The sequence below is a fragment of the Bos grunniens genome, chromosome 2 (genome assembly GCF_055505025.1).
Source record: "Bos grunniens cultivar Pamir isolate PY7600 chromosome 2, Bosgru_T2T1.0, whole genome shotgun sequence".
Classification (NCBI taxonomy): Eukaryota; Metazoa; Chordata; class Mammalia; order Artiodactyla; family Bovidae; genus Bos; species Bos grunniens.
The window spans coordinates 114,994,565-115,015,633 of NC_141166.1; the positions used below are offsets into that span (position 1 = coordinate 114,994,565).

Here is a 21,069-nt window from a genome sequence, read left to right on the forward strand (position 1 = left end):
GAGTTGGACATGACTGCAGCGACTTAGCAGCAGCTCCTGCATTGGTAGGCAGATTCTCTACCATTGAGCCACCAGAGGAGTTAACAGAATCTTAGTGAAAAGTTAAAGTTGCTCAGTCGTGTCCAACTCTTTGCAATCCCATGGACTGTATAGTCCCTGGAATTGTCCAGGCCAGAATACTGGAGTGGGTAGCCTTTCCCTTCTCCAGGGGATCTTCCCAACCCGGGATCAAACCCAGATATCCCGCATTGCAGGTGGATTCTTTACCAGCTGGGCTACAAGGGAAGCCCAAGAATACTGGAGTGGGTAGCCTACCCCTTCTCCAGTGGATCTTCCTGACCCAGGAATCAAGCCAGGGTCTCCTGCATTGCAGGCAGATTCTTTACCAGCTGAGCTATGAGGGAAGCCCAAAGTCAAAGTCGCTCTGTCATGTCCAACTCTTTGCGACTCCACAGACTATATAGTCCGTGGAATTCTCCAGGCCAGGATACTGGAGTGGATACCCTTTCCCTTCTCTAGGGGATCTTCCCAACCCAGGGATCGAACCCAGGTCTCCCACACTGCAAGCTGACTGTTTACCAGGTGAGTCAAGAATCTTACCAGCATTCTAAACTGAAAGACACAATGAATTAAATTACAAATGGAAATGCATTTGTAATAGGTGCATTATGAGAGGAGCCCATCTTATCACCTTGTTGCCCATTCTATTACCAATCATCAACCCCTATCATAAGAACTAAAGCTAAACCCACAGACTTTAGCTCAAAATGTTCTTAAATGGTTACCAACTATTAGCTAAGACTAAACAAGGTATTGATAACTTTTTAAAGGCATTGTCTATTAGTTACATAACTATACAGTCAAGCAGACAATAGGACAAAGATCTGGAAAGACTAGAGAGGATCTCTGCTTCTATAATTAGCCTCTACCTAATAACTAACACTTAAAATACAATATATATACATGACATAAAAATGCACATATACTTTATACTTGACCAACTTCCAGAAGGATAGACAAATGATTGTGAATAGCATTGTCTCTACAGATTAGAACTAAAAGTATGTGGAGGGAAAGTAAGGTACAATATAATTATATACCATTCTCTTGTTTGAAAAAAAATTTTTCTTTACCAGTCATATATTGTTTTCATAATCAAAAGAGATGTTATAAGTGACATGAATTCAAGAATACTATTATTTTTAAGATTATTATTGCTGTTTTTCTCTGAAAAGGATTCCAAACTCTCTACAAAATTATTCTTATAAGCACATATGATTATGAAATGATTTTATAATGGAAATTTACCTTACATAACTAAACTTGATACATACTTAATTTGACTTTTCTCTTTTTTAGGGGAGAGGGATGGGAAGTTAACTCTTGAGAATTAGTTGGAATAAATTTCATCCTTGAAGGCTTTAAACAAAGGTTTATCCACTTTATAAAAATGGTACTGTATTGTAACTTAAAAATCTTTATTAAAAACTCATTGACTTAAAAAGCTAAGGGTTTACTCTTGTGTCACACCCCTTTTCAATTTACATAAGTGCTGCATGTTTTATTATTTTGGATGTTGTTTTTCATAAGTTATGTTTTCTATTTCTTAGCTTTTGTTCTTGAGGAAGTTAAGCCTCAGTTTTCTTATCTGTAAAATGCAGAAATACAGCATCTAACCAATGGACTTCTTTGTAAATAAAACTGAGTTTTCCAGCTTGTATATCAGAGTTAGAGGTCAGAGTTACAAGACATCAAACCTGTTGGCCCTTTCAAGGGCCAGGAGGTCTGATGTAGCTCAAGTCCTTGGGCTGTGCACATCTGCTGAGTCAGCCCCCTGCATTTACTCTTAGGGTATCATGTAACAGCATAATTTTCAGTGGGTGCCACAACATGAAACAGTACTAGAAAATACTGAATGATAATTCATAAAAGGTATTTACCATACTCCCATATATCATATTGAATATTGATACAGTCAATATTCAGTAAACATTAACTATTATATGTAAAAAACCAGTAGGCCCATTAATAAAATATTTGGGTATGCAAATCATTCACAGGAAAGGAGGCACATTACCAACACATTATGGAGGTGTTTCTGGTTACCAAGAAACAGCTCTTAAATTTAAAAGAATCTGGTATGTTTCCTACTGCCTCTTAAAGTAGATACACAAGTTATATTCTAGTTTCTCTTTCAGAGTAGACAGCCAAAGAGTCAGAATTCTCCCTCTTGTATCAGTTATTGTTCATTAGCCACAAAATGTAGAAACTCAATTCCACCCTAAAAGAACTACTCAGTGGAATATGCCTTATCTGTGCCTTAAAAATACAAAAACCAAAAACATCTTGAAATCTCTTTTTTGACTTCTCTACCTTCTGCTTTAAACCCATTGCTATGGATGCATACTTTTGAGAGGAAACTGAAGTTTTGAATAGAACATCAATGAACAAAAAATATACTGTGAATAAAATATGAAAAATTAAGTACCATTCAGAAGTAAAGTGCAAATCAAAATCATGAGATAGCACTTCATACTCACTAGGATGTCACACCCACTGTTTAAATCAGAGACATAATAACAGTTATTAGCAAAGAGTGGGGACTAGAACACTCACACATTGCTTGTGGGGTTATAAAATGGTAAAACCACTTTGGAAAGAAAAATCTGGCAGTTCATATGATCCAGCAATTTCACTCCTAGGTATATACCCAAGAGAGATAGAAACATATGCCCACACGAAGCCTTGTATACAGCATTATTCATAGTAACTGCATTATTTGGAATGCCAAAAAATGGAAACAACTCAAATGTCCATCAATTGCTGAATGGATAAGCAAAATATGATATTTATCCAAACAGTGGACCAGTATTCAAATATTATTTATTAATAAAAAGATATAATGTAGTGATACATGCAGCAGCATGGATGAACCCTGGAAATATGCTAAGAGAAAGAAGTCATCACAAAAGAACACATATTGTACACAATTCCACTTTTATGAAACATCCAGGATGTATAAATCTACAGAGACAAAAAAGTAGGCTAATGGTTCCCTGGGGCTGGGAGGGCTGGGCAGAAATGGGAAGTGACTGCAAATGGGTTATGGAGTTTCTTTTTAGAGTGATTAATGCTCTAAGATTGATTATGTTGCATAACTTTGTGAATGCACTAAAAATCACTGAATTGCACACTTTAAGTGGGTGAACTGGTAGGTTATTTGTAACTAAAAGAAGAGAAAAGTTTAAGACTAAGATACAGTACATGTAAAAGGCAAGCTTTGGGATATAGTTAAAAAGTAAGAAAAAGGTTGAATTTTTGTAATACATAGAAACAGTGCTTGGCTGCCATAAGTAGATGTTTCAGAACACTCTTAGGATATAGGAGGTAAATCTTTTTTGGTCCAGGGAAAAAATCAGAAAACAGGAAGAAAAAAATTGGTGAGGCAATTAGCTCTTAAATTTTTTTCCCTCTGTCAATTCAACACTTCAACAAGGAATCTTTTAAGTTCATTAATCAAGGAGGAGAGTGGAAAAAAAGAAAAAATGAGGAAGCTGTCTATCTGACTTACTAAACAGAAGAAATCTGATACATTTTTTCCTTCTTTTCTCCCCTTACTCCCAACATTTAATTCTAACTTATTAACTGAAAATGAGAAATAACTCAAAAGCTCAAACAGCCTATCCATTTTTAAGTTTTTTCTTTCCGTAAATGAACCACACTGAAAGCCATTAATCAGAAAATTACATTCTATTAGGCCACCAACACACTGATACTAAAAGCTGACAAGGATACCACCAAAAGAGAAAATTACAGACCAATATCACTGATGGCCCTCTATAGGCAAAAATCCTCAACAAAATACTAACAAACCAATTCCAACAATATAGTGAAAGGATCATACACCATGATCAAGTTGGATTTATCCCAGGGATGCATGGATTCTTCAGTATCCACAAATCGATTGATGTGATAGACCATATCAACAAACTGAAGAATAAAAACCATATGATCATCTCAATAGATGAGAAAAAGCTTTTGATAAAATTCAACATTAATTTGTGATTTTTAAAAAACTCTTTAGAAAATGGGCACAGAGGGAACACATCTCAACAGGACAGATAGGACAAACCCACTCAAAAGACCATGCATGGCAAACCCGCATATATGACAAAGCCAAAGCTAACATCATACTCAACGGTGAAAAGTGGAAAGCATTTCCTCTAAGATCAGGAACAACACAAGGAGGCCTACTCTTGCCATTTTTATTCAACACAGTTTTAGAAGTCCTAGCCACAGCAATCCAGAGAAGGCAATAGCAACCCACTCCAGTACTCTTGCCTGGAAAATCCCATGGACAGAGGAGCCAGGTAGGCTGCAGTCCGTGGGGTTGCTAAGAGTCCGCATGACTGAGCAGCTTCACTTTCACTTTTCACTTTGCTGCATTGGAGAAGGAAATGGCAACCCACTCCAGTGTTCTTGCCTGGAGAATCCCAGGGATGGGGGAGCCTGGTGGGCTGCCATCTATGGGGTCGCACAGAGTCGGACACAACTGAAGCGACTTAGCAGCAGCAGCAGCAGCCACAGCAATCAGAGAAGAAAAAGAAAGAAAAGGAATCCAAATTGGAAAGGAAGCAATAAAACTGTTCCCTTTCATAGATTTTCACATAGAAAATCCTAAATATGCTACCAGAAAACTATTAGAGCTCATCAATGAACGTGGTAAAGTTGCTGGACACAAAAGTAATACATGGAAATCTTGCATCTATACACTAATGACAAAATATCAGAAAAAGAAATTAGGGAAACAATCTCATTTACCATTGTATTAAAAAGAATAAAATACCAAGGAATAAACCTACCTAAGGAAGCCAAGTCCTATACTCTGAAAACTATAAAATGCAATGAAAGAAACTAAAGACGACACAAACAGATAAAAAGGTATACTGTGTTCTTGGACTAGAAGAATCAACATTGTTAAAATGACCATACTATGCAAGAATCTACAGATTCAGTGCAATTCCCATCAAATTACCAATGGCATTTTTCACAGAACTATAACAGAAAATTTTAAAATTTGTACAGAAACACAAAAAAGGTCCCGAATATCCAAAACAATCTTGAGAAAGAAAGGTCCTGAATATCCAAAACAATCTTGAGAAAGAACAGACCTGGAGGAATCATGCCTGCTCCCTGACTTTATACAACAAAGCTATAGCAATCGACACAGAATGGTACTGGGATAAAAACAGACATGTGTAATGGAACAGGATAAATCTAAAGTCAGTCAGACAGAGTAAGACTAATATCACATATGCTGAATCTAAAAAAATGATACAAATGAAATTACTTACAAAAGAGACTCACCAACATAGAGAAAACAAACTTATGATTACCAATAGTGGGGCTGCGGGTAGAGATAAATTAGGAGTTTAGGATTAACATATACACACTCCTACATAGAAAACAGATAAATGACAAAGACCTACCATACAGAACAAGGAACTATACACCCTGTAATATCTTATATTGAAAAAGAATCTAAATATATATTTTTTTTATTGTTTTAAGTAACTAAGTCTTATGCAACTCTTTTGTGATCCCATGGACTGTAGCCTGGTCTCCTCTGTCCATAGGATTTCTCAGCCAAGAATACTGGAGTGGGTTGCCATTTCCTTGTCCAGGGGATCTTCCCAACCTAGGGATTGAACCTGTGTCTCCTGCATTGCAGGTGGATTCTTTACCAATGAGCCACCAGGGCTGTTATATATATAATGCTATATTATTTATATATATACTCATATGTGTATATACATACATATATATATATAAAAATAATGTAATAAATGTTAGTTGCTCAGTCATGTCTGACTCTTTGCAACCCCATGGACAGTAGCCTGCCAGGCTCCTCTGTCCATGGAATTCTCTAGTCAAGAATACTGGAGTGGGTGGCCATTTCCTTCTCTAGGGGATCTTCCCGACCACAGATCAAACCATGTCTCCTGCATTGCAGGCAGATTTATAAACACTGCAGGCAGATACATAAACATATGTGTATATATATGTGTGTGTGCTAAGTTGCTTCAATTGTGTCCGACCCTGTGAGACCCTATGAACTGCAGCCTTCCAGGATCCTCTGTCCATGATATTCTCCAGGCAAGAATACTGGAGTGGGCTGCCGTGCCCTCTTCTAGGGGATCTTCCTGACCCAGGGATCACACGCATGTCTCTTAACATCTACCTGCACTGGCAGACAGGTTCTTTACCACTAGTGGCACCTGGGAAGCCCATGTATATATATACATATGAATATATACATATAAAAAACTCACTCATTTTGCTATATACCTGAAACTAACACAACACTGTAAATGAACTAAATGTCAATTTTAAAAAAGGTTTTAAAAAATCCCTCAAGAAAAAACTCAGTGATCATGGAGTCCACAGTAAGAGGAACTAAATGAATCACGTTTTTGAGATTATTTCTCAGAGTGTTCCACAGAGAGATTCCACAAAAAGAGGGTATCATGATCCAGTGAGTTTGGGAAATGCAGTATAGTTCTATTAACACTCACAGGCTCTGACCAATACTGCATCAAACAACCCAACTGCTTATGTTTAGCGGCAGGGAAACGCACGCTGTTCCTTTAGGAGCATCTCCATACTAGAGACAGCGCTGCCAATGCTATCCAAGACTACCCTCTCCCATACTTCCTGGACTCCAGAACACACTTCTGTGACTTGCCTGTTTCCCTCAAGGCTGACCAATTCTTCTGATCAGTGATTTAAATATGATGATACATTTCACTTACAGTCAAATCTTCAATGATTTAGAAGGTACTATCTTCCATTTTGACCCAAGGTTCCAGCTAGTGTCTTTGATTTTTCTCAAAATGAAAATAATCCTATTGATTTATTTGTTCGATTGTAAAAAATGATACATAAGACATTGTTAAAAATATCAGGCAAATCAGAAAGGTACAGAGAAGTATTAATAAAAATCACCTTTAAGTTCATTATTCAAGAGATAACACTGTGAATAGCGGCAATCATTCTTTTAGACAGCTGTCTACTTACCTATACATCCTTAACAGACACACACACATGTTAAGTGGTATGATACTATACACACTATCCTGATAGTGAATTTTAGTTTTTAGGATAACATAGGGTATACTTCAGAACTTATCAAATGAATATTTTTAAAAGAAAATAAATATGCCCAAACATTTTACTTCCTTAGTTTTTTAATTCTCATTGCTTTCCAGTATCTAAAATTTTTACAAATAATTCTTATTTTGATGGTCAGTATAAAATCAACAGGAAGCACCAAGGACTGTGGGTATAAAACAGTCTCTGGAGTATTTCCAAAATCTGTTCTGGAACATCTAGACACAGGGTTCGGGGATCATCAGGACTCTTGCACATGCGTCACCCTGCTCACTACCCAATACAGAGAAACTAAAATGAATCTGACTCAACAGGAATGTCTCTAGAGTTGCCAAATTTGGAGTTAACATTTCTCCTCATAAGGAACCCTTTAAAATCTATAAAGTAACTAGAAACTCTTTTAAAGATCAGTTTTCCATTGCCCAAGGAAAATCATTTACTAAATTAATTATCAAGTAATTCTGGTAAAACTTAATTTCCACCACCCTATCCATTTATTTATTCTTATTGCTCCCACAATGATTTTTAACATTACTAATATTACAAATAACCATTACTCTCTTCTATTAAAAGTCTTCAGTGACTCCTATTTCCTACAAATAAAATTCAAATTCTTAAGCATGAAATACCAGCCTTTCCTGGCAATCCTATTGCTAACTTCCTGCACCCCCGAGTCCCAGAAGCATGCCATACACCAAATGTTCCACACTGTTCTAAATATTCCTTCCTTGACTTTTTCTTCTTCCCAAAATACTTTTTTTTTTTTTTTTAATTAATCACATCCTATCCTTCTACCTGGCAAACTTACATTTTACCGTTAAGAGGCAGCTTAAATGTCTTTCCTTTGGATAATATCTGATAGAATTAAAAAACTCAATAAAAGATCCTAAATCATATATAACATTATTTCTTACTGATGTTTGCAATCAGCACAGAAGAATCTTTATAACATTATTTCATTTTGCTATGGTTTCTACTCTGTGAAGAAAATTCCTATTTTTATAGTTATAAAATACTTTGGGATGATGTGCTGCTATTTTTGATGATGCAGGTTTTTATATAATCTTTAAAATATTAAATTATTTTAAAGTCAGTTTGGAAAATACTTTAAATCAAGTTGAAAATATTATAGCAAAAGAATTTTATCAAAATAGAATTTATATAACTTTGGTGCCTGGCCTTGCCTAAAACTTTCTGTGGAACTCATACTAGATTTTCTTACTATTTACCAAAGCTAAAACCGAATACACTACTTTAATAAGAAGTTGGTCAGGACTAAAACATTTGAAGGATTATATCATGGACTGATCCTCACTATCTAATAAGGAAATGACTTTAATGAATATCTACTATGCTACACCCTGGAGAAGGACATGGCAACCCACTCCAGTGTTCTTGCCTGGAGAATCCCATGGAGGGAGGAATCTGGCGGGCTACAGTCCATGGGGTCGCAAGAATTGGACACAACTTAGCTACTAAACCACCACCACTATGCTACACTGTGTAACTTGTATCCATTTCAATCTTCTTCCTTCTTTTAAAACAGTAAAGAAAACCAGACTTTAATGTGGCAAGAACCAGATTCTTATTAGAAACAGTGATGAGAATGAGAAAATAGACAGCAAATATTTAAAAGGCCATTTCACATGATCATTTACACTAGCTCTCCACTAGTCTTTTTACTTTCTTATTTCACATTTCCAAGAATTCAAGGTACAGTGCTTATGTAATTTTAACAGTTACTTATAGAGAACAACTGTTTTGATAGGTTATGGTTCAAGAATATATAGGGAAAGATGGGAAAAAAAGAAGAAAAATATTTCATCAGAGGATTAAAATCTTAAAAAAAAAGCAAATGAAAATTCTGGAACTAAGTAACACAGTACATGAAAACAGGAACTCAACGAATGGATTTACAGCTGACCAAAAAGAGCAGAAAAGAGTAGAATAAAGGTCTAGTGGACTGGAAGACAGGTCAACAGAAAATGTCCAAACTGAAGTTCAGAGAGATGAAAGTCAGGAAATTACAAGTCCAGAGGGGGAAAAAAAAACTTAGAAAAGTCAGAAAATAATTTATAATGAACAGCTCTAAAGTTATAGTAACATGACATTTAATAATTTTATATTTCTTATAAGTGTTCTTTGTATATATCTAACATCTAATAAACAGGATAATACAAAGCAAGGACAGTCCTATCTTTTTCACTTGCTATTCCATATATATCACAATACTGAACTCAATAAGTTTTCCTTCTAGTGAGAAAAGTTATAGAATGACTCATAAATTTTTTTTTAAGTCATTCTAAAACTATGAAAATCATATAAAGAAAAATGTCTTCAACAAAACTTCTTAAATTATTTTAGGTTAGTTGCAGCTGATATATACCATGATACCTCATTAAACTATAACTAATACAAATGCTGTCAAAATCAACACAAAAAGTTCCAAAGTGACAGGAATCACTTCATGTTTCATGAGGTGTAACCTAGTGTGTGGGAGAACATCTTTTTTTTTTATAGGGTATAAAGAGCATCTTATCTTCAGCTGCAGTCTCTAACCACGTGGATGTATGTCCAATGCTTCACTGGATAAAAAGACTCTGACTGAGCAACAATCATTTTTCCTTAACCAAGCGGTCCACAACAGCAAAGGCAGAAAAGCAGGACAAGGCCTGGCTGGAGATTCAGGCTGAAACAGGAGTGCAGGAGAAGATGGCAGTGAAGGGGAAAGTGAGATGTCAACCGCAGACAACCTTTCATGTCATGCAATGAGAATCTCTTTCCTGGCTGCAGTAAGTTGATACTGAGACAGCACACATACCACATGTACTTCCTGGACTAGTAACTTACACTGTACACAAAGATCATCAGTAAAGCTTAGGCTTCCCAGGTATGGGGAAGATGCCAATATAAGAGCATGGTGTGGCCTTTGAAACCTTGTGTCCCAGTCAACACTACAACTTCGCTGATCACTGCATCAGATTTTACAACTGATCACTCATTAGAGGGAATAAGGCTGGATATAGAGAAATTTCTCATGGAACTAACCCATGGTGGCGCAATTGAAAAGGAGGGGGAAATGTGAGAAATACTTAAGAAATAAATGATTGTTGGGTATGGCTGTGTGAAATGAGCAAGACGAAAAAGTTCTTTTAATCATTAGATAATACAGGTACAAGTACTTTAGGTTTTTCAGAGTCTATGAAAAGGTATAAAATATATATAAAAAAAAGATATGGTTCCAAAACATAAAAGTAAAACTACAAAACTAAAGTTAATTCCAAAAGCAATTTATATTTCAAAATACAACCAACAGCAAAAAAAATAAACATTTGATATGGGATATAGTATTTGATAACAGTATAAGATGGAAGCCTCTAAATGAGTAAGGCCAAGCCTACAGACATCTTAAAACAGAACTAAGAGAAAAGAAAATGGTGTCTTGCTTTTGGTCTTATGAAATGGCTAAATAACAGTGTCACCAGCTATTAAAGGGAATACAAGCGTATCTGGTAGGAAAACTGATGAGCTTGGTTTTGGACATACTGAGGTTGAGGTGCCTACGGAACAACTTGAGTTCAACAACTTATTCCTAATTTTAGGGCCTGTTTAATACAGAAAACACATGATGAACAATGACAACAACATAATGAACACTGATGGCTATAAATTCAAACTGCCCCCCTACTTCAGTGGATCACACATTCTGTTAAAACAAACTGTTAGTTGGGAGAATCATTAGTTGAAATGGGGAGTATCAGATAAGATTAATAGATAAATCAATACAACTATTTCACATTCTGTTCATCTTCCGTGCCATACATCTAGTTCAAAACTAAGAGAATCATATTTCAGCATTTAAATTGCTCACAAAGCATATTCACAAATTGCCCACCTCCACTACAACCCCTTTTACTATCTCTTTGCCATGTGAAAACTTTATGATGATTGTTCCAAAACAAAAGGAAAGCTGCATGTTGCCCAAGGCCTATACATCAAACTCATGTTGATCTATTCCTCAATCCAATTCTAGGATTTCTGGGCCAGAGTGAACAGTGAGTGATTACAAATAAAGTCTCGAGTAGCAGTAGCGAGGGTGAGAGGGCAGGAACGAGGAGGAGCTGGGAAGACTGGGGTGCTGCTTCACCCCAGGGGAGTCATTCAGTAAAATCAGCATTATGACCACATTATGAGAGGCAACGTGGTATAATGGAAAGTATCTGAACTTTGCAGTGTGGCAAAACTGAATTCCAATTCTAGCTCTCGAACTTGCTACGGGATCTCAGAAGGTGGGGAGACGGCAACAAATGGAAAAGGAAGAGTGTACAGACTTCTTTCTTTCCTCTCACCCCACTTCCCTCTTCCTTCGTTTGGCCCATGAGCCTGTAGTTAGAGGCTTATCTGCCCCAGGCACTCAGACGACTATCTATTTGGATACATGATGTCACAGAATCCTAGAATTATAAAATGGTAAGAGTAGAAAGATGAAGATGGCGGTTTCAAGAATATAGGTGATTTGCCCCAGATCAATCTTTTAGTTTATTTAGTGGCAACAGGAATAGGTATTTGGGTTCCCAGCCCAGATGTTTCTCCCCTCTATGTCACAAGTTAAACCTGGAAAATATATAATTAATTAATTGAAGAGGGATTTACATTTTATAATTTTCCATAAAGAGCAAATTTCCATGAATTCCTATTAACAACCTCTTTTCTCCAAGTATGCCATTGATTCCAAATTCAGCATGAAGAAATACTGTATTATATCATTCTTTTGCCAGAAAGATGAATAATAAATCTGGTGGCTGGGAATAAGAGCAGTCCCTGCTCACTTACCAAGCATAAGTGATTGGAGGAGTTAAACACGATCATACCAGAGTCCTAAGCTACATTATCATCTTTCTATCGTCTCTCTGTGGTTACCAAGAGAAATGCTATTTCTTTGACTTCTTTCTTAAATGAAGTTTCTACTTTTAAATCTTTTCCAAGCAACGTATAAGTGAATGCACACATGAACAAACAAAGGAGTGAACAAAGACAACTGATAATTATTCTAAGCCTCTGGAGAGGCAACAATGTGGAGCGATTAAGAGCATAGACTCTGAAACCCAAGTGCTGCTGCTGCTGCTAAGTCGCTTCAGTCGTGTCCAACTCTGTGCGACTCCACAGACGGCAGCCCCATCAGGCTCCCCTGTCCCTGGGATTCTCAAGGCAAGAACACTGGAGTGAGTTGCCATTTCCTTCTCCAATGCATGAAAGTGTAGAGTGAAAGTGAAGTCAGTCGTGTCCGACTCTTAGTGACTCCATGGACTGCAGCCTACCAGGCTCCTCCGTCCATGGGATTTTCCAGGCAAGAGTACTGGAGTGGGATGCCATTGCCTTCTCCCTGAAACCCAACTGCCTAGGTTCAAATCCCAGCTACGTGAATTTTTAAGTGTATGACCCTGGCCAAGCTCCTCAACCTCTAGGTCCTCTGTTTCCTTATTTATAAAGTGGAGACAGTAATTGTACGTACATCCTAGAACTGTTAGGAAGATTAAATGAGGTTAGAGGCCTGGCAGGAGGCAGGCCCAACAGGTAAGCATGCTATTGCATTATTGTTCTGTTATTACTGCAGGGTTAATGGATATATTTGTTTCTGGCCACTGTGCTGTAAGCGAAGAACAGACAAAATGCCAGGCAAAGTTCAATAGGTAGGAAAGAGCCAGGAGTTCCCAAAGAAAGCTGCCTGAACCAAAAGCCAATTTAAGAGAAATGACATTGGCTTTAATTTTAGAAGTTACAAAGATCTTTTCTCTTTAGTTCCTTTCCTTATTCAAAAAATAGACGGGCGCTAACACAGCAGGACAGATGGGAGGGAACAGGTACGATGAAATATAAGGAAGCAGCTACAATAAAAATGCCTTAAAAGTTCTTAATTACTGAGTGCTACCATTCATGAGGAATTTTTAAGAGTCTCAAAGCTATTAAAATGGTAATTAGGTCCCAAGAAAACAAGAACCAATTCAATTACATGCTGGATGCTTTCAAAATTTAAAGCCCTCTATTAAGAGGGTTTTGAACGAGGCACAGTTATAATTACAGGTCCACGACCAACCTTAAAGCCAAAGTGTAGGTTCCTGGCTGACGCTGGCTCTCCCGAATGAGGTAGCTCCCCTCAGCTACACTCAAGAGCTGGTCTGCAGCTTCTCGGGAGATCATGCCGTGAAACCTAAGAAACAAAGTCAATTCAGAAACTGCAAGCTTTCCACCTTTTTTGATAAAACAAAACCTCCCACCTTCTCCTGTAGTTTTCTGGGCAAAGTACTGCCATATAATCAGAGGGGAGCAGTTGGGTTTAACTGTGCTTGTGTTTCCCAGGGCCTGGCCCTGGGCCGGCTTCTCTGTAGTGACAAGAACAGCACCGAAGTAGCTCTCCAATCCATTTAACAATCACGGAGACAAAATTCACTTCCATCTCCGGGAAGATCAACCACCTCTCTCAAGAGGACAATTCCCTTCTTACGTAGTTGCCTGACCATATGGACATGCTAAAAAAATACACAGAAACATGTCCTACTTCCTTTCTTCACACCAGTGGCATTGCTTCAAACTTTTGGCTCAGAGTCTATGGTTGGCAATTTTCCAGGACCCTGGGTTGCCCTTAATTGGCATGATTGCCCAATAATGTGCATAATCTGCATCAGTGCATACTCAAGCCAAGAGCCAACAACTGTAACACTTGCTTTCACTCCCTGCTAAAACACTATTTTTGATTAACAGAAGAATAAACACAAATAACACATTCCTTATATAAAACATGGTAGGTTCACCTGTAACATTCTGACATAAAACACTGGAAAATTTAGAAACATCAATGTAACTAACCATTAGTATTAAAAATATAAAATCACCTTGTATTCGTATGGTGATGCACAATTTACAAAGAACCTACACATATATTATATCCTTTTATTAACTCAAAGAAAATTGAATTGAGCAAATGCTCAAGTGAGACTATAGCTTTTAAAGGTACAAAAAACCCCAACAGTCCCTTGAATTTGGAATGATACATTGAAAAGGCCCTGAAATGGTATAATAATAATTTAAGAACTTTATGAGAGTTCAAGTTGGTCTTTCTCAATTTAAGTCTTAAAGTAGCTCGTGTAACTATGCTCAATTAGAACATGTTTTAGACAACATGACAATTAGAATAACAATGTTTAATGATGGCTCCCGGTATTTCTTATCTCCATAAATTTCCTCAATCGTTCAGAACCAGATCCACTCTGATTCTGTTGGAACAAGAAGATGGTAGCCTATCCCTGGTAATAACACATATATTAGATTATCAGATTGATAAATTTTAAGTTTGCTACTGCTAAATCGCTTCAGTCGTGTCCGACCCTGTACGACCCCGTAGACAGCAGCCTACCCCATAGACAGCAGGCTCCTCTGTCCCTGGGATTCTACAGGCAAGAACACTGGAGTGGGCTGCCATTTCCTTCTCCATTTTAAGTTTACATGACATCAGTTAATTGAGAGAATTTAATATCTCCTTGCTTTTAAAGGCACAATTAATTTAAAAGGAAATCTCATTCAAGGAAACTAATTTAGGGACAAAACTTGATGATGGTATTTAAAGACTCTTAAAACTATTCGTACCAGTTGACCCAAAATTTCCCTCCCAGTAAAACCTTTATGCGCTAAGATATTTCTTATAGTATTACCTTTAATACTATAGTTTAAATTCAGCCTACCAGCCAAAAGCATAGAAATGACTATAGTATAACGTAAAGAACACCACTGGCTCCCCACAACTCATAAGCGCCCAGGTTTTACTTACAAGAGTCCTGAAAATGTAAACAGAGCTTTAGACAAAAATACTTGTTTTAGACATTATTGTTTATCTGAAAGATAAATGAATTTGGGGAATGATAGGATTATAGGTGATTTTTGTTCTCTTCCCCAAAGGGCTATATTTCTATTTTTTTTAATAATTAGAAGAATCAAGGACTTTAAAAATCGTTACATTTTTTCATAAAATAGAAAAATGCTCATTATTAATATTAAATCAGGCTACAAAAATTCTATGTATAATAACTCAATTTGGAAAAACCATTAAGAAAATAGATCTTCAGAAGATAATACTTCAACTTTTTAACATTAGTTATTTCTAGGCAGAAAATGACTTATAGAAAATTGGAAAATAAAAGTATAAATGTAGAATAAACCACCCATATCATTACATATATGTGTATATGTATCTATATGTTTAATATATGCATACATACAAATATATACATTCCCTCATACACATCTAGTATTATTTATTTACTCTACATGGCTTGCATCTATATGTTAGCATTGTGTGCACATTTTTCCTCAGTTATTTTTTGCAATACTTATCTTTATGTTCTATATTTTCACCAACTATAATTACATTTATAGTCAGAAAAATAATTTAACTCAATCAAACTTCAACACTTCTCTCCTCCTGGTTTTATTTTTTACTAAAAGTATCCATTTACCTGTTTCTCTTACATATTCCAATCTATAAAATGTTTTCTGATAATCCATACTTACTCTCTTCCGTAATACTTTGGTCTATTTTCTACCTATTGGGAAAGAGAAGAAGGATATTTATGAAATGGAAATGTTCAGAATACAACTCAACATTTTGAACACGTGACAAACTAAAGCATATATTAAGAGAAAGAATTAGAATAAGATTAGAAAAATCAGAGCCTGCAGTCCCAATGCTGTCAGCAGATCAACTCTTTCATTTGGACTGGTCACTTCATCTCCCAGGCCTTTTTCTTATCTATAAAATTGTGCTTGTAAAAACAGTTAGACTAAATTATCTTTCATTTCTAGGACTTTATGAATCTGAAAAAAAAAATTTACATCGCTTTATTCAAAAAGTAAAATAAAACATCCAAAACCTTAATGCCATGGTTGTGTCAGAACAGACTGTGGCTTTCTCTCCCATCCACTCCCTTCCTGTTGCACCATATTCCCCATTCTGTTAACATCTCCATATAATCTTGCCCCTTTGTTTGCCCCTTCAGCTCTTCCTTCACCATAGTCTACCTCTCCAAGAGCTTTTCCTGGTCTGTGTGCTCATTGTATCTAAAAGAAAGGTCCAGTAGAATAGATTCTAAGGAATTTTCCTGAGGTAGACTTAGAATATTAGACCTGTTCATTCAAGAGACATTTATTTAGTGGCAAATAACTGGTAGGCATCATCATAACTGTAATATGACAAACCAGTCGTTACTCTTGAGATTTACATTCTGATGATGAGAGACAGACAATAAGGAGGTTTGAAGAAACAAAACGAACAAGAGAATAGGAAGCAGTAATAAGTGCTATAATGAAAAGGAGAATGAGTAACAGCAAAGGGGGGACTGATGAGGTGTTTAGGTTGGGCGATCAGGAGACTGCTCTGAGATGACACTTAAACTGGGTCTTGACAGAAGTGGAACAAGGGGGTAGCTTATCGCAGTGGTCCATTGTAGGCACCGTGCACTACATTCACTGAGTTCATGCTAGGTGTTATAATTACATTTCTGAATTATTTAATGCTCACAATGAGACAAAGTATTCTACTTCATCCTCATAAGATAGTATTATCATTCTCATTACGCTGCTGAAGAAAACTGAGACTCAGCATGCTTAGGGAACTTGATCAAGGTGACCTGGTAGAACCCAAGGTGAAACTGGGATTCTTACTCTGAAGTAGCAAGAAGGGCCCAAACCCTTTGTCTATTTGACACTGATTCATCTAAATTAAATATGGCAGTTTCCCAAAGCATCTCAGTCTATCCTTTTGGGGACTATCTCCCTTCACCTCCACACAGAGCCTTACCACCAAGTTTAGGCGACCTACCCATGGGTCATCAAGGTCTGGTACTGTTTTCAGCAAGCTTGAGGTATTTATTCATATTTGAGAAATAAATTTTGCAGTTCAATGAAATGTATGATCTCTAGCATATGCTGCTGGCTTATCTAGCCCAGATCATTGTCTTTGAGCTATTTTTGAATTCTCTAAAATGCAGGTAACTGATACACACACACATACACTCTTCCTGTGTGGCAGTGGTTTAACTGACTTCTTCCTTAGCCCTCCTCAGGGGAAAAACAGGCTTTGTCTTTAAGTGCAATTTATCTCAACATTCCTTGAATCTCTATAAATATATGCTATTTTGACTTTTCCTTTAGAACTGATTATTAACATTTGCCTGGTTTCTTCTATGAGAAAATACATTTTAAACACATGTTCATCTTCATTTCTGTAGAAGAGACACAATGTTACCATTTACTGAAAACTGTATTTATGTAACACTTTACCCTTTAGGAATCTTCTGTTGTCTGTTGAAATTGTAGTCAAGTCATTCAAATTCTCAAAAGTAAATTCCACCTGATTTGGTCTTGTTGCATAATTTCTCTGCTCATAAACCTCAGTGTGCTAAAAATATGCCAGCTGGTCCCCACAGCTACAGAGGAAGGGCAGGGCCACAAAACTATTTTTGTTTAAGAGCAAACCTTTGCTTTTGAGAGAAAAATTTAATCTTTAGGTCTTAAATAACTAATTTAAGGTTCTATAGTATTATATGATGAAATGTTTTCCAGAACAACTGTGCAGTGTTTATTCAAATTAAAAATATGTAAATCCCTGGTACTTGACTATAGAGGAACACTTGCAAATGTATATATGAAGATATGTATAAGAATGAAGCACAGTTCACAGTCATTTTAAAAATGGAAATAAATATACACCAACAGAGGAATAACTAAACTGCTTTACAGTATAAATGATATGCATGGCTTGAAGGAATAATGTAGCTCTAAAGGAACTAACATGAAGAGGTCACCAAGATAAATAACTGAATACAAACATAAGCTGTAATAGTGATACAGTATGGTACCATTTAGGAAAATCACTTGTGCATGCAATAATATATATCTACAGCATAGAGAGAGATCTGGAAAAATATATACCAAATTCAAATGATACCTTGAGGAAGCTGAGAGATAATTAAACTGAGAGGCCCCTGGGAAAGGCAAAATAGGACCTTAGGACTGCCTGTAAAATAATCTTTTAACAAAGAATATCACCATAAAAAACCAGAAATCAAGAATAACTTTTGTACAAACTAATAGTGGAGTCTCAGACACATTAGAATGGGTCCCCCATTCTAATTTGGCATTTCCCTCAAATTGTGGTATCTTTGTAGGTGGCTAAAGATAAATTACCTTATTAGACATATGTGACCGAGGTAAAAACAGAGGAAAGGTCTTGAATATACTCTACTCATTAATGAAAATCTGGGACAAGTACAAGTAGTAGTGAAGACTAAGGAACTGCTGGCCCCAAATGGTGTGGCAGTCAGTGGCACTGAAACTGAGCAGGACTCTGTGTTCAGCAAACTTGCCATATTTACTGCAGGGCCCTCCCAGGTACAACAGCCTCTCCTTGTCCCCTATTTCTTGTATGTAAAAAAAGGTTTTAGTCTCCTAGGCCTTTCCTGAGTTCCAAAGAGGAAACTCAAGTAGGTACTAATCAGGGAAGAATCAAGCAGTTTCTCAAGTAGTAGAAACAAAAGCAGTCAAGAAACAGTAGCTCAGCAATAAAAGCACCCAAGTTCCCCCTCAAGGGATATACACAACAATCTGACATGTATTTTTGAGTTACTCTGTAGGAACTAAGGCCCATACCAGGCAGAGGCCAGTGACTATGTGCTGACCGAGAGTTAACGATTAGGATTCTTGATTAGGATTCTTAAACACCACCCCATGACCTCACCATCAACCAATGAGAACAAAGTCATTTCCCCTGCAGCCCTCAGCCCAATGTTGCCTTAAAAAAGCCTTCCATGAAAGCCATTGAAGAGTTCGGTTCTTTTCATCAGGAGCTGCCCATTCTCTGCTTAGCTAGGCAATAGGTATTGTACTTTCCTTCGCCAAACCCAGTGTCAGTAAATTGACTTAGCTATGTTGCAAGTGTGGAGGCAAGTTTGGTTCAGTAACAGAGTTACAACCCAAGACAAATACAAATAGTGATTACTTATTTGATAGTTCTGCATTGGTCTACTTACTATATGCTTCCACTGATTGCCTAAGCAACCATCTTCATAAGACAATTAATTTTGGCCTTATATTGCTGAATAATTTTTTTCCTTTACCCAAAACATCTTGAATTAAAAGAAATTAGGTAAACATTGATTACCTAATAGTAAGTTCAAAACAATATTCACACACCAATTTACATCTTCTTTGCATTTTTATAATGGAACTGTCAATGTTTTAGGTAAACATTGATTACCTAAACAGTAAGTTCAAAACAATATTCACACACCAATTTACATCTTCTTTGCATTTTTATAATGGAACTGCCAAATAAAACTTAAATACAAACTAATTCTTTTTTTCTCTTATTTAGGTAGTGAAGAGGATCAGATCATGCCACTTTAGCATAAGGATTATTTTGAGCTGAAGGGAATTAAGAAAGAGCAAACACAGGAAGAGACACCTGCCCTCCCCATTTCTGTCTAAAACTAGGGCATAGATTTAACTTCCCTTTGTAAAGGCATCTTCTCCTGAAACAGGAGCAGAAGAACCTAACTTCAGAGACAATGATCACCCAAGATGACTTGAATCTGCATAATTAACCCTTACTAAGTAGCCCTTACTTACTGTACAGTTCCTAATCACCTTCCCACAACTTCCCACCTCTCTCGGAAGCCCAGACTCCTGATTCCTTTGTCTCTTTTACACACTTGAATATTCCTTGTTAAAATAGCATATAAGCCCTTGGGTGTAACTGCCTCTTAGGGTTTTCATTTACCTGCTTTGAGCCCCTCCTCACCTAAGTGCATATGAAATAAATCTTTTCTGTTAATCTCTCTTTTGTTAAGTTTAATTTGTAGGCCCAGACACTGAATTTAAGAGGATAGAGGTTTTTCCTCCCCTACATGTTTAGGGGATGTCTAAGGTATCATTATTTAAGCAGTGACTTGGGATAGTCTTTTCAAACTCACAGACACTATAGCATTACCCTGATAATCAAATTAAAGGATTAGTTGGTAATACAACCACCTTACAATCAATTTGAAATGGATTCAAATGAAATCGTACAAATGATTATATATAATCCTAAAACTAGTTTACTTGCAAGTAGATCAAACTGGGAATTTAAATGTTATATGCAATATAAAAATGTTTGTGTGTATATAAACATTTGTATGCTTATTTCTAAGTTTTTGAAGTTCATAATAATAGTCAAGGACCTTTTTTCAGACAAGAACTGGTTGAAGTCAATGTGGCTAAGACGTGATTTTAAATTAGCACTTGTGCTGAATTATATGCTTTGCTTTCTCTAATTTTCTGTATTTAGTAGGTAACATTTTTTTTATGATAGCATATAGTGGGTAGATAAAATGAGAAATGAGGAGAACAAAAAATTCCTAACTAAAAATAAAAGGTGCTCATAAAAGGTTTTGTAGCTTGGTCTGCATAAATGTTGTATGTCCTTCCACCACAGAAAGAAAACTTAATCTACCATTATTGAATATAACATAAAGTGCATAATATAAGAATTTGATAGCTAAACAGATGCCATTCTACAATATTTTAAATGTCAATGGAATCCATCAAATTAACATTTATTGTAGAACTTTGTAAGTAATGACCTACTTTCTTCATACATAAAACATTTTAATCAAATTCATCAAACCACACTCTTCCAAACTAAAGTCTTAATTCTTATATTTTATTTTCCACAAAAATAAAAAGGACTTATTTCATATAGAAGTATTTTGCTCTCCAAAGAAAAACTAAAAACAGCAGAAATTAAAATATATATATACATAATAATTGTTAATCCTCTCCCTTCCTCTCCCACAATAATATAGATTCATG

The 21,069-nt window shown here is 36.3% G+C and overlaps 1 protein-coding gene across 5 annotated transcripts in view; it reads right to left on the reverse strand.

Annotated features, from left to right (window-relative positions):
• The window catches only part of CHN1 (chimerin 1), a 200,780-nt gene that overhangs the window by 113,509 nt on the left and 66,202 nt on the right, over window positions 1-21,069 (reverse strand). For 2 of the 5 annotated variants that reach the window (XM_086359112.1, XM_086359104.1), the window contains exons 5-6: window positions 15,733-15,764; window positions 13,265-13,378 (exon numbers count right to left, since the gene is read on the reverse strand). The exons of the other annotated variants lie outside the window; for them this stretch is intronic. In XM_086359112.1, the coding sequence (XP_086215238.1) occupies window positions 13,265-13,378; window positions 15,733-15,764 (146 nt within the window). The remainder of the gene's footprint in view (window positions 1-13,264; window positions 13,379-15,732; window positions 15,765-21,069) is intronic. 5 annotated transcript variants of the gene reach the window in all.